Consider the following 14,550-nt stretch of genomic DNA (forward strand, 5'->3'; position numbering starts at 1 on the left):
ATCGGACTTATTGAATTATGATCAGATTGCAATGGGGAGATCACTAGTCTTTAAGCATGTGCTCTAAATATTCCTATTTGAAGGATACGCAAGAAAGACATCAAAGTATCCATATAGAATAACATTATCTAGTCTCACTCATATGATGAGTATGGTCATTCCCATGGCCATTAGTGTGGAGATACTAAGGATAGATAGCGGGTGCTCTTTGGTGGAAAGAGTTCACCGAATTGATATGTATGAATCCCTGAATATTATTATAATGAACTGTCAATAAGGTTGATTCACATCATAGTTGTGTAAGTGGTCCTTAGACTTGAGACACCAAAGACATCTTGTGGACAGACATTTTTACTTTGACCTTTACCGCCTTCCTTTGACCTTTACTTTGACCTTTACTTTGGCCAAGGACTTCATCGCATCGTATTCCTTGAGTTGTCACCTCTTATATCGAGGGTGGATGATCCCATCTTGACCACTCAATTATCTTTGTGAACTTCTTTATGCACCCGAACATACGATGACATCCTTATAGGATGTTTTACATGACCACAAAGCATCGTGCAATTTTTCACTTTGATATTTACCGTCTGGCCATATTATCTTTTGTATGATCTTCTTGATTTCTCTATTACTTGCTTCAATTTGAGCTTCAGCTTGAGGATGGTACATGAGTGTTCTTCTTATCATGTACTCCACATCTCTTTCGTAAATGTATGAAATGAGAATTGTTAAAATGGGATCCCCGTCACTAATTATTCCTCGTAGACATCCAAATCTAGAGAATATATGTTGAGTCAAATATGAGTATTATGGCATGTTTTGAAAGTCATCAAAAAGGGGGAGATTGAAGATTAAGCTTTAAGGGTATTTTAGTAAAATGCTTTCAACTATGTTTTGATGAATGTTCAAAGTAATGCATGCCTCAATAAGGGTTGTGATCAAAGCACAACAGGTCCTCAATCAACTAGATGATTGATTGTGAGTGAAGATAAAATAGCAGCCTTAGTTATCTTAAAAGGCTACTTAGTTCGCCCATACGGTGGACAAGTCAAAACATGTATTTAGGACTTTTATTTTCTATGACATGAAGATAAAAATGTTTTATAAAACTGTAAAAATATTTATCTGAAATTGAATTCATTTGATTTGTTTAATAACTTATTCGAATTCCTAATTACTACCTTCAAGTATTTAATCCTGAATTTACTGATAATTTAATGAAAAATAATTACATAAATATTTTACTATCCAATGGTGATATCTTTATTAAAATGATGTGATAAACATACTTGAAAGTTTAAGATTATTTTAAAGTTGAAATTGTTGGTATAACGGCTAGTTTTTACTTGTCACACTTGAGAGATATTTTCAACTTATGACAAAATAGTATAGAAAAAATTTTAAAATTAAAATGATTATTTTTTTATATTGTCTACTCATAATCAAAACATATGAATTTTGGAATGTTGAAAATTTCCATTATGCCCTTTCAGATTTCTAAGTTCATATATACAGTTTTAAGCCCTCATTTCAAACTCTCCTCCTTTCCCTTTGATAATCGTAGTCCAAAAGCTAGAGAGATCTTTCAATCCCTAAAGCAATTTTCAAACAGTTTTTGAGAATTATTATTTGTTTATACCATCAATCCAAGTTTATATAACTCGGAATCATGGTTTTTGGCACAAACTGATTTAATATTCAAAGGAAAAAGGCTAGCCTCTGAAATTTGCACATCCTCGACCTTGCGATAAGTTTAACATCTTTAGCAGACTTTTTATATTGATTTTGATCTTTTGTTCAGCTTATGGATAGTTTCTAACATCCATACAAATCCAAAGGAATTAGAATCACATCTTTTGGTTTGGTTTTGAAAGAGTTATAGGGGTTTGAAGTTGGACGCTGAGGAATTAGGTGGTAAACTAAGAACCCGGAAAGATTGATATCTAGATATTTATTTGATTTTATTTTGAACATTTTGTGCGAGATAATAATTGTCTGAAATTGTGTTACAAAAATTTTCAGGTAGATTTGTTCCATTTGGTGCAGGAATGAAAAATATTTTTGAGTATTAAGCACCAAAGGTCAAACACGAATCAAGAAATTTTATCCATAGAGAAATGTGGAGGAAAAGAGGACTTGAAGAAGGAACGACCCCAAACAGGGAGGTATTACTGAAGGGAAGTTATGATTACATTTATGAATTTTTATTTATGATTTAATACATTTCTGATCTAAAAATCTTCCGGTGTAAATATGTGAAATTAGTATGTGTCTTTAATACTAATGAAGGAGTTGTCATACTATAGTGTTCTTGAGGAGAATATATTTTAGAACCATGTTTCTCTTGCTAGATCTTTGTGGTCAGTTAGGTTAAGGCTTTAGGGGCCATGAGAAGAAGGCTTTGGGGGCCAACTCGAAGTAGGTCAAACGGCATCATTCCATGGAAGCCCTTGGGGGTTGAGGAGGATATTGCTTCATTGACTTTTTCATTTTTTTGTTATCTTTGTTCAGCCCTATTTTCAATTTTTCTTGGGGGCATTCTCACAAACATGGTTAGGGCATATCATCACCTCGTCACGGATACCCCCAAACAACATTAAGGATTAGCCTAAGCAATTTAAAAATAATAATTGTGTACCCCATTCCCTTTGCCTCATTTATTAGGAAGAAAAATCTTAGACAAAGATAGAGAACCTAATTCACACCCACTTAAACTAACACATCTTTTTCCATTGACACGCCTTTACTTACCTACATTTATCTATCCACCTCTTCCCATAATTGTATCTTTCCATCCCCCTCCATCTCTCTCACACTCATTCATTTACCTTCTATAATCACTGTCTCATGTATGTTATTCTTCATATTACTTGCCTCGATTGTATTAGATATTAAGTATCACCTTCTCAACTCACCATTCATGTAGCATCTCTATCTCATATTTTACATGTATGTCCTTTCATTTCTTTAATCAACATTAAAGGAGTCTAAAATCACTAATTGTTGTTCTCTATGGAGACAATCAATACTCATCACTAGCTAGATTTATTTATTTGATGTATTCATAAATTTATTGATCGAACTCAAAGCCAAGATCGTTGATAAATTATAAACCCTATTTAGAGTTTATTCGTTTGCCAATATAGGTTATGGGGACTTTAGATTTCTTAATTAGATTGATAGATGGGATTGAGGGTCACAAACATAATAATTTTTAGTGTTGGTGAATATACTATGATGATAGGCCCTTTTATGACCAAGTGCATGAATAAAATAACTAGGCGAGGGTTTCCTTTTTGTACCCCTGCAAACCATACTTGGATGGCTACCTTCTACTAAGATTGGATAGTGTGGAGGTCCTCTCAGAGCTCATGTTAACTTTTTTGTGTGGGAATGATGACTATATTTAATGCTATGAATATTATATGGATTCATTTGAAGTAAAAAAACCTCAATTGCTCGAATAGACTCATTTGAAGAGCCCTAAGGTAGTGACACCTATTCTATGAAAGGCGATATGATCATCTATTGACTTAGTTTAGTTTGACATGATTCATCTTTGATTTAAGTTCTTCTATTGCGCTAAATTGATTTTGGATCATCACTATAGGATAAAAACCCAAATCACAATGTTATCATCACTACAACATTATCATGCGGAGTTGCTGGTATGCTTCTGCCAAGGAGTCATTGAATATTGCTGCAAAGGCTGCCATCATGGAGCTACTGTCTTGGCGTCAAAGACTAAACAAGGGACATGATGTTAGGGAGGGTCTATGGGTAGTATGATAGGAAATAGAGAAATTAGTTTACACATGTCACATAACAGAGTATGTTTAAAATTTTAAGTCAAAACTCTAAGAGTTTGGTTATTTATTCATCAAATTAATAAACCAACATCTTCAGTTTCTTCAAAATGACCATTGGATCTACAATATTCATCTTAAAAAAACGGAACTAAATGAACATTCACTAAAACCTTTAATGTCCTTGAACCAACGATTGACACATCCATTTAGGTCACCTTATAGGAGTAAGTTTTCACAATATTTTTTACGATTGGCAAGAAATATGGTGTGGTGTATAGTCAACCGGAGGATAATGTTTGTAGACCAATCCAGCCTTGCCCAGCTGTCATCCACAAAGATTTATACATCTAAAAGTTTGGAATTCGGTAGATTCTACATGCATGGAGTGAACACAAATGTCTCAATTTACGCACATACCCCATTTGTCCATCCCCACTATGGAAAGCAAATGCATACAATAGTCATATCTTGGCGAGTTGCTAAGTAAGTCTTAGATGCAATGAAATAAAAAAAAATGCAAGGAAATAGTCCTCATCCCCATGGGCATTGGTGCATGAAAGAGATGGATGGTGACATCACCTTGTATGTATCTTAGTAGGAACTCCATGATGCAGACAGCGCATATGTGGGTATTTGTTTGTACTGGCCTCTCTTGATCCACACAATTCAGGAACCCAAAAGTTATAACTCATCTAATTTCCTCTCTGGTGCTAATTATATATAGTTAATTGCATTTAAATTTACTGCCTATCACGATCCAACATTTTTAGATTACAGTCCTAAGTAGAAAAACTTATTGAAACCCATATAACTTATTTATAAACATTAAACCGAAATAATATTAAATAGTAAGACACTCTATAATATTTTAAACTCAATCAAAATATTAGTGCTCATAAGTGTGATATGCTGTTCTCACAATATAAATCATTTCATACTTTAACTATTTTAAAATTCTATAATATTTTTACTGCTTAAATCCGTATAACATCACATCCATTAGTTTGTTAATTTGATAGAATTTCATGTGATGAGTTTTTGACTTTGTGAATATCTTATGTTATCTATATTATCGAACTTGCCTTGTAAATGCATCGAAATAATTTATTGTGTACTGTAGCTTCCAGATTATTACCCAAATAAACTACGTCACCAAGTAAATGCAATCCATACTTTAATGAAAATTATTAATTTGGTTTCAAATCAACAATCTAATTTAAAATTTATGTCTGACAGAATTTTTTGTGAGCGAAACAGCTGTCCAGAAACTGTAACAATTATTTATCAATAGAAATAAATAATAATAGATTTAGAGAAGGATGAATCATGAACAACAAAAATGTTCATCTCCAAAGAGACCTTGTTGGAATGCCTAGACATGTACTATCTTTAAGAGAATGACACGAATACATACAAAATCATTAGACACGGCAGAGTCACTTAATTCATTCAACATCACGAACAGACCCAACGAACTGAACACGAACATGAACAGTAATTTTTGGTTGTCCGCTCATCGACAAATACCGTGCACTCGACGTCTAAACACCATACTATCTCCAGGATGGAATTAACAATAACAATGGCGAAATAATTATCGCCATCTGCACTCTCTACACTTCTACCCACAAGATTACGGGTCAAGATGACGAGTGATCATCATCCTCATTATTCGTCTGCGGCAGGATGAAGACAACGATGAACAAATCATTCTCATCTGAGACGACGTTGACAGCAATGATGATGATGACGATGACGATGACAGTGACGATGTCTACAAACACAGTCTATACTCTCAACCACTGGTGAGTATAGTTCCGGGTTGTCCGTGACGTGGACGATGGATGGGATGCGGACGGGACGTTTTTTTCGTCCACTCTAAAACCGTCCAGTCCAGAGGTCTCAGAACGAATTTCCGTCCCGATTTTCGTCCAACTTCGCGGACGGGACGATTTTTTCGATTTGGGACGAAAAAACCGTCCCGTCGCGTCATGCAGTATAGTAGTGGTGGGAGCTATGGACGACGAAGACGAGCTTCGTCATCCTCCCAACAGTATAAATCCAACTGCCAAGTTTGAATTTTTCATGTTCAGAGTTGGGAAAGGGGGCTCGCCGCGCGCCATGGCGACCGCTTCCTCGGACATCGCCGGCGATCCGGCGATCTCCGCCAATCCGCCACCGTCGGCCTCCGGTAAAATCTCTTCTTCTTCTCCTTCCCCTCTTCTTCCCCTTCCATCGCCATTTTCAGCGCAATCTCTTCTCGGGAGGCCCCCCAATCCTCCCGCCGGAGTGTTCTATTCCGCCCCCGGAAGAGGGTTTCCCCCGCGGCCTGTCGCCCTCGCCCGGGGTTACTCCTCTCCTCACATGGTCACCGTTGCGAATCCTGCTGGGTATATAAGGAACAGCAACCCCACTGCTGTCGTTGCCCTTCAACCGCGGGCTGGTGGGTTTCAATCAGATCATGGGGTTACTGTGTATCAGCATCATCCGCAGCGATTTCAGAGGCAGCAGCAAGGGTCTGTTCATCAGATCAGGCCTTCCTTTCAGCCACCGCAGTCGAGGACTGGAGGGAACGAGATTAGGGCGTCTCCAAGGCCTGATTTTGTGGCTACTGTGGCGGCCCCTTTTGCTGCCAAGGTTGAATTCTCCCCTTGATTCCCTTTTTGCTTCTGAGATTTTCTCTGTAAGGGTCCTTTTTCATTGATATTTCTTCTAAAATTCCGTAGGTCTCATCGTTTCCGGTCGAGAATTCTAAGCTAGAGCAGAGGTAGACTCTTCCAACGAGTTTGAATTTGTATTTTTTAGTGGTCTCTGTTTTGAATCTAATGTCTTCTTGGTATTTTTGAAGGGAGAAAAACAGAGATGATGGTACTTCTCGAGTCTATGATCGGAAAGTAAGGAAACATTATTAAACCTTTTCATGTTAGTTTATTTGAAAATTTTCCCTGTTCACTCAAAAGAAAGAAAAAGTTGACCGAAGCATTGGCCATGGTCACTGAATAATTAGAAGGGCATGTATTGTTTAATTTGAATTGTAATCGATGGCATTGATGAACTTATGGTTTTGGTTCATTAATGAGCACTGATATTGTTTTTGAAAGAAATAATTTGTACTGACAGTGGGCTCTTTTTTCTTCACTTCTAGGTTAGATTGTCAGAAACTCCTTCCGGTTCTCTCTATGGACTATGTCGTTCCTGGCTACGCGATGGTTTGCACCAAGAAATCCAGGCATGCTCATCATTATCTTCAAAATTTTTTTGATCTTGAGGATCTTTTATTTGGATACAAGTAGGACTTGGGAAGCAGCATAGTTCAGTATCCTGCACAACAATGACGAGTGGATAGTGACAAATCATCATCGTTGCCGACATCTATTGGTTAATGATTTTTTTTGAGAAAAAAGAGGGAAGATCACCTGAAACCAGTGATCAAACCGAATCTATTGATTATTGATGAGTCGTGATCATCATTGTCCTCCAATTTCCGAGGATCATCTTTGCCATCCATCTGTTTCCAACCTAAGATAAAATTTAATCATGTGGTCATCATCATCATCCAGTTTCCAAGGGAGGTCATCATTCATCAGTTGAATTCATCATCATCATTGTCATTTGTCCCAGCCATGCATGGATGACGATGAAGATGACAGAATTTAGGGATGAAGTCGGCGGTGAGGATGATGATGAATTTGGCATTGTCCGCTAACCCTATTGGTAAGCAAAGAGATTTTACGCTTACTATCTTAGTGCCTCCTCAGCTTCTTGAGAACTGTCTAGATTATGGAGAGAATGAAATATTCTCAATGTCTTCAACATATGAATATGGATTTTTAAAAATTTGTTCCTGCTCTAATTTCTTGCTTGATGACCACACACATCAACATTTGAGAAATATTTAACATTAAAATTATAAAGATAGTATATTTCAAAACATTGAATTTTTATCTTGACAGTTGCAGTACAAATGGGACCTGAAGATTGTTAAGTTTCGTGCTAACTTAAAATGAAAATCAATCTTTTGGGTGTTCTCTTTGATAAGTGGTGGGATTTACGTTCAAGCCTCTCTGTTTCAATCTTTTCAGCCGAAGTTTGGCGATGGCGCTCAACTCCTTCCGAAGCCCTTGCCCCATAAAACATGTGGTTCCACCTCATTAGGGAGGATCGCACTTATTGCTGAAGATGAAGATACTGAGCCTGAAGAGGTTAATTTTGATTATTTTTTCATAATTTAATTTTCTAAAACGTTTGGATTTCAACCTGTTGCTTTGAATAAAATAAAATAAATATTTTGTGGAGTTAATCACATAATTTACAAAGTACATAAGCTATGCCTATCGAAAACTTAACAAACAAAATGGTATCTGATGGAAGGCATGATTAAACGGTAAGAACTCGTGCACAAATCAGTTTAAAGAGGGGCTGTTTTATCCAAATTTGGAGTAAATCAGTTTTTCGCGGTTTCTTCTCTGTTGGCTGTAGGGTTTGGTGTGATCCTGATTTTGATGGATTGATAGGATCGATCAAAAGGATCAGACCATAGCCATCGATTCAATCGATCAGTTGGATCGATCTTTTTAATCGATAACGATCATAGACCAAAGAAGAAGAAAAAGCCCCGGTAATTAATGCATTCAGCCTCTCGTCCCCTCTATCTGTCGCTCTCAAGTTAGATCGATCGATTGACCCGTCGATCAGGATCCACTCAATTAGATTTAATCAATCAATGGCCTATTTTGAGCCACCTAATGGGCCGATCGCATCAAATCAGTCACTCCAATCTAATCAAGATCTGCCGACTCTGTCCAGTCTGGACCTTACTGTATCAATCGATCAACTCTATTACAGATCTTGATCTGTTTGATCGAATTGTGGAACCCAAGTTGGCTAATGGTTAACACTGAATTGGTGAATTTATTTTATGTATTTTAATGTTAAAAATATAATATTTATTATTTTCTTTATTATTAGCTGTTTCATATCATGTTCTTGGCAGAACGAAGAATCTATCGGTAGAAAATCATCTGCTCGCGATTTGCTCCAAAGACATGTAAAGCGTGCCAAGAGAGTGCGGGCCTGGTAAGCTTTCCTGCTTACGTTAAATCTGTGCTAATTAAGTTCGACAGTCACCATCATCTTCCCTTGTTATATCATCTTAAAAAATTAATTTATGTGGAAAAAAATGCAAAATCTCCGAAACCGTCTTTCTTTCTAATGTTCCTCGGCAAACTCTTCGAGCAACAAAAGAATTTAAGTACGAAATCAAATCCCTGGAAGTTTGTTTATTTATTGTTTCAAATCGACTATTTTTTCTGATTTTTATAATTTTTGGATGAAAAATGAGACATGTTTATGTACCTAGATGAAGAATCTTGAGGATGATGTAATCATGTTATCAGTTTCTTTAGATCTTTATTCATCTTATTATATTGATGTCTGCAGTTTAAGAGAAGAACGGCTTCAGCGGATCGAGCGGTACAAGCAGAGACTCGCCCTTCTTCTCCCCCTTCCTGCGGATTCTGAAAGATCCCCTGGATCTTGATCTTGAGTAGAGAGAGAGAGATAAATATAAGAGAGAGAGATAGACACTTGAGTTCCTCAATCCGGGCATACAAGTCAAGTCAAGCTGTAAAAGCATGCCGTTTCATGTGTTTCATGATCTTCTTCAATAACAAGTAACATATAACACGGCATCTCTCTCTCTTCTTGAGTAGTGAGAGAGATAAAAATAAGAGAGAGATAGTCACTTGAGTTCCTCAATCTGGGCATACAAGTCTTGTCAAGCTGTAAAAGCATGCTGTTTCATGTGTTTCATGATCTTCTTTAATGATAAGTAACATATAAACATGGCATCTCTCTCTCTTCTTCATCTCTCTCTCTACCTGACTCCCAATTTTCAAGTGTTTACGCGTTGCGGACCTTCAAACCGCCGACACTTTTTGGCCGCATGCCTGTGCCGTCTGTGTACCTCACGTGACTCTAGTTTGACTAATAAATTAATAATTAAATATTAGAATGAAATTAATGAGAGAAATTAGGCGAGAAAAAGTCAAGGGCATTTCTGACATTTCCCTACGTCACCGACTGGAAACGTGACGGTCAACGTCAAAGTCCACCTCACACACGGTTATTCATGATAACATGATCTGTAGGTAAGTTTAGGCCTGGCCCTCCGCTTATTTTTTATTTCTGAAAACCATTGTTTTTTTGTATTCTTCCGATACCAACGGCACCGCAGTCCCCCCGGCAGAATAAAAATTTCATAGGGAAGAATAAAAAATAGGCAGGCAGGAAAGGGGCTAGAGTTAAGAAAGTGACGGTCAACGTCAAAGTCCACGTCTACGGCCCACAGTGTACGTGAATCCGTACGCGAGTTTACGGCTGGCCCTCCGGTTCTTTTTCAATTCTGAAAAGCATTGTTTTTTTGAAATAACGGCACCGCAGTCTCTTGGCGGAATAAAAACTTTGTAGGGAGGAATAAAAAAGAAGCAGGAAGGAGAGGGGCTAGAGTGAAAAACGGGTGCTTTCTGTTGTATTTGAGAGTTAATGCATAAGAGAGAACAAGTTGCAAGTGACTCCACCACCTCACACGCCTCGGTTTCCGAGCGGCTGAAGAACAGCTTCATTTGCGGGCCGGTTGATCTCGATCGTCGCTCATTGCCAAATTCCTCGGCGAAATCTTCGTCCAGCGATCTCCGATTGTAAGATTCCGTGATAAGATTGCTTCTCTGATCTGTTTTTACTTCGATTTTGGCCATGGCAGACGCCGCGAAGGCGAGCATATCGTTGTCGGAGCTCGGAGGCTTGATCTGCGCGATGCGGACGAAGAAGACGAGGCTGTTCGCCGTCGGATTCGCGTTAACTTTCATCGCATGCACTGTTTTCATCGTCTTCAATCCGTCCTACGGCGGGAATAGCAACATCATCTCCTCCGCTTCTCTGATTAAGTCGCAGTTCAATTCTATCTTGTCGCTCATCTTATCCGATTCTTCCGCGTCGCCGATTTCTCCGCCGCCATTGCGGATTTCGGATTTGATGAACAATCGGACGGCTGATTTGAAGAATCGGACGGCTGATTTGAATAATCAGACGGTAGACGCCACCGGATTCTCTTTCAACGGCCGGGATATGAAGAATCAGTCCGGAACAACAAATTATACTAAGAGCGGAGTATCTTCCGCGGTGAAGAATCTTACCTGGAGCGCTGAATCTCTTCTCGGCTGCGATGTTTTCCATGGAAGATGGGTGGAAGACGAGGCGTATCCTCTGTATGAACCGGGATCTTGCCCTTTGATTGATGAATCTTTCAACTGCTTTGTCAATGGCCGTCCCGACCTCAAGTTCCAGAAATTACGTTGGCAACCCTTCGGCTGCAACATCCCGCGGTAAGACTTTCCATTAAATCTTTTACCGCAGAAAATCGGTTAAAATTTCTTCTTTTTTTTGTGATCAGATTGAATGGGAGTGACATGCTGGAGAGATTAAGGGGAAAACGCCTGGTTTTTGTGGGCGATTCTCTGAACAGGAACATGTGGGAGTCCTTAGTCTGCATCTTGCGCAACTCTATCGCCGACAAGAGCCGAGTTTTCGAAGCTTCTGGAAGGCACGAGTTCAGAACCGAGGGCTCTTACTCTTTCATTTTCAAGGTTTACCCTCTTTCTTCAGTTTAATCTTCTATCTCTCTCTATATATATTATACATATCTGGTATATCTCTGATTTCTTCAAGGATTACAACTGTTTTCGGACTTCTTCTGGTTACCCTTGAGTCCAATCTTCTCTCTCTATCTATCTATCCCTCCATCCTTCTATTAATCTATCCTTCAAAGCTTGTTTATTTATCTATCAAACTTCCATCTATCTATCTATTCTTTACCTAAATCTGTGGTTTTTTGAAGGATTACAACTGTTCGGTGGAGTTCTTCCGATCCCCCTTCCTAGTTCAAGAGTGGGAGATGGCGGACGCGGGGGGGAGGAAGAAGGAGACGCTACGGCTCGACACTATCGAGAAGTCGTCTTCGAGGTACAAGGATGCTGACGTCATCGTCTTCAACACCGGTCATTGGTGGACGCACGAGAAGACTACAAACGGGTAAAAGTGAAGAACAAGGGTTTATTCATTGGCTCGCCTTGGCCCCTGTTTGTAAGTCTGTCCTCTTCCTCCAGGAAGGATTATTATCAAGAAGGGAACCGCGTTTATGGCGAGTTGAAGGTCATCGAGGCATTTCAAAAGGCTTTGAGCACCTGGGCTCGCTGGATCGACGCCAATATCGATCCCCGTCGCACCCTCGTCTTCTTCCGAGGTTACTCTGTCTCCCATTTCAGGTAATTTTCTTTTCCCATGATGGTGATGAAAATTCCAGGATGATGATGAAATTATCAGAAATAAACTATGATGGTGACGGTGGCGGTGGTGGTCGTTGTGGTGGCGACAGAAGTTGCGGTGGTGTTGGTGAGAATGCTGATAATACCAAAATTTAAGATGGTGATGCATTAATGATGATGATTATCCCTGATAAGCATGATGATTTCTCAGAAGGTGATGATGATATGCCAGATGAATATGATTTCCCGAATCATAATGATGAAGATGATATTATTGATGATGATCCTCTGGATGAAGATGATGACGGTGATACCAATGGTGATCTTCCGGAGGAAGATGATCATGTTGATGATGATCTTCCTGAGGAAGATAATAATAATCATCTCCCGAATGTTGCTGATCTTGATGTTGATGATGATACCCTGGATGATGACGATGATATTGATGATGATGATGATGATGATGATGATGATATTGATGGTGATGATGATGATGGTGATGATGATGATATTGATGATGATGATGATGATGATGATGATGATATTGATGGTGATGATGATGATATTGATGATGATGATGATGATGATATTGATGGTGATGATGGTGATAGTGATATCCCGGATGACGATGGTGATGACGATGACGATGATGATAGTGATATCCCGGATGACGATGATGATGACGATGACAATGATGATAGTGATATCCTGGATGACGATGATGATAGTGATATCCTGGATGACGATGATGACGATGATGACGATGATGATGATGATGATGCTGATACTTACATCCGGGATGACGACGACAAGGATGATGATAGTGATATCCGGATGACGATGATGATGATGTTGATGATGATGATGATAATGATGATAGTGATATACTGGATGATGACGATGACGACGACGATGATGATAGTGATATCCTGGATGAGGACGATGATGATAGTGATTTACAGGATGATAATGATGATGACGACGATGGTGATAGTGATATACAAGAGGATGATGATGATGACGATGATGACGACGACGACGATGATGATGATGATGATGACGACGATGATGCTGATGATGATGATGGTGCTGATGCTGATGATGATGATGATGATGATGATGATGATAATAATAATGAAATCTCGGATGATGACGGTGATGATAATGATATCCTGGATGATGGTGATGATGATGATGATGATGATAGAGATATCCTGAATGATGATGATAAGGATTTCCGGGATGATGATGATGATAGTGATATTCTGGATGACGATGATGATAGGGATTTCCTGGATGATGATGATAGTGATATTCTGGATTATGATGATGATTGTGATATTCTGGAAGATGATGATGATAGGGATTTCCTGGATGATGATGATGAGAGTGAAATTCTGGATGATGATGTTGATGGTCTTGATGTTGATAGTAATATCTATGATGATGATGTTGATGATCTTGATGGTGAAAGTAACATCAAGGATGATGACAGTGACTATATCCTGGATGATGACAGTGACTATATCCTGGATGATTATGATGATTATGTACCGGGTAATTTTCATTCCTTGGACACCCAAATTCTCATCATTTTCCCCGCATTTCTTCAGCGGAGGGAGGTGGAATTCCGGGGGACAGTGCCATTTTGAGACGGAGCCAATCAAGAACACGAGCTACCTCTCTGCCTACCCACCAAAGATGAACGTACTCGAGTCGGTGATCCACAGCATGAAGACCAACGTCAGCTACTTAAACATCACAAGGATGACCGACTACAGGAAAGACGGCCACCCGTCCGTCTACCGGATGAAGAAGGCGATGGCGACGGAGGACAAGTACCAGGACTGCAGTCACTGGTGTCTTCCCGGCGTGCCCGACTCCTGGAACGAGCTCCTCTACGCCCAGCTCATCCTACGACTGGATCACAAGGTAGGATAGGTATCTCTCTCTCCTCCATCCTCTACCTTGTATAACGCCAAAGAAAATTTCATAATTCCGTCGATAATCGCCCTGGGTTTGCCAGGGCCTCGGTTTTCGTTTTACCCCCTTTGAGTTTTCGATGATATTGTGGTACCGAAGGTCGAGATTGTAAAGAAATATGAGATCCATTTGACATTCTCATTGAAATTGTTATATGGCTAGCTGGATAGATGGATGAATGATATGGGGCCGGATCAATCAAATGTTCATTCTATTATAATCCTTTTGGTTTCGGATGGATGGATAAATTCGACCCACCCTACTGGTTGCAGGGACCCTCAATTTTCTTTCATAATGAATTTTCATTTTTGAATTTTCATCTTAAAAGATCGTAACAAATGTGGATAACTTTGTGTTTTTTATATCTGAGGCTGTAAAAAATCACAGAATTCCAGCATAATTCAGGTCCTTGTTAGCAGTTATAATTATCTGAG

The 14,550-nt window shown here is 39.0% G+C and overlaps 2 protein-coding genes across 3 annotated transcripts; both read left to right on the forward strand.

Moving 5' to 3' along the window:
• The first annotated feature begins 5,885 nt into the window (after window positions 1–5,885).
• On the forward strand, window positions 5,886–9,666 carry LOC144713916 (uncharacterized). The gene is made up of 7 exons (XM_078588660.1): window positions 5,886–6,449; window positions 6,539–6,579; window positions 6,661–6,706; window positions 6,958–7,041; window positions 7,895–8,014; window positions 8,806–8,888; window positions 9,252–9,666. Exons 1-7 carry the CDS (start codon window positions 5,898–5,900, stop codon window positions 9,349–9,351), a joined length of 1,026 nt encoding a protein of 341 aa, XP_078444786.1. The 5' UTR covers window positions 5,886–5,897; the 3' UTR covers window positions 9,352–9,666.
• Window positions 9,667–10,363: 697 nt separating this feature from the next.
• On the forward strand, window positions 10,364–14,271 carry LOC144713656 (protein trichome birefringence-like 1). 2 transcript variants are annotated; one of them, XM_078588308.1, is made up of 6 exons: window positions 10,364–10,510; window positions 10,573–11,194; window positions 11,263–11,455; window positions 11,707–11,900; window positions 11,975–12,133; window positions 13,747–14,271. In XM_078588308.1, exons 2-6 carry the CDS (start codon window positions 10,626–10,628, stop codon window positions 14,072–14,074), a joined length of 1,443 nt encoding a protein of 480 aa, XP_078444434.1. In that variant the 5' UTR covers window positions 10,364–10,510; window positions 10,573–10,625; the 3' UTR covers window positions 14,075–14,271. The 2 variants fall into 2 exon arrangements, with proteins under 2 accessions (XP_078444434.1, XP_078444433.1); XM_078588307.1 differs by having other exon boundaries at window positions 10,368–11,194.
• The last annotated feature ends 279 nt before the right edge of the window (window positions 14,272–14,550 follow it).

Source organism: Wolffia australiana, chromosome 16, assembly GCF_029677425.1.
Source record: "Wolffia australiana isolate 7733 chromosome 16, ASM2967742v1".
In the NCBI taxonomy this organism is placed as follows: Eukaryota; Viridiplantae; Streptophyta; class Magnoliopsida; order Alismatales; family Araceae; genus Wolffia; species Wolffia australiana.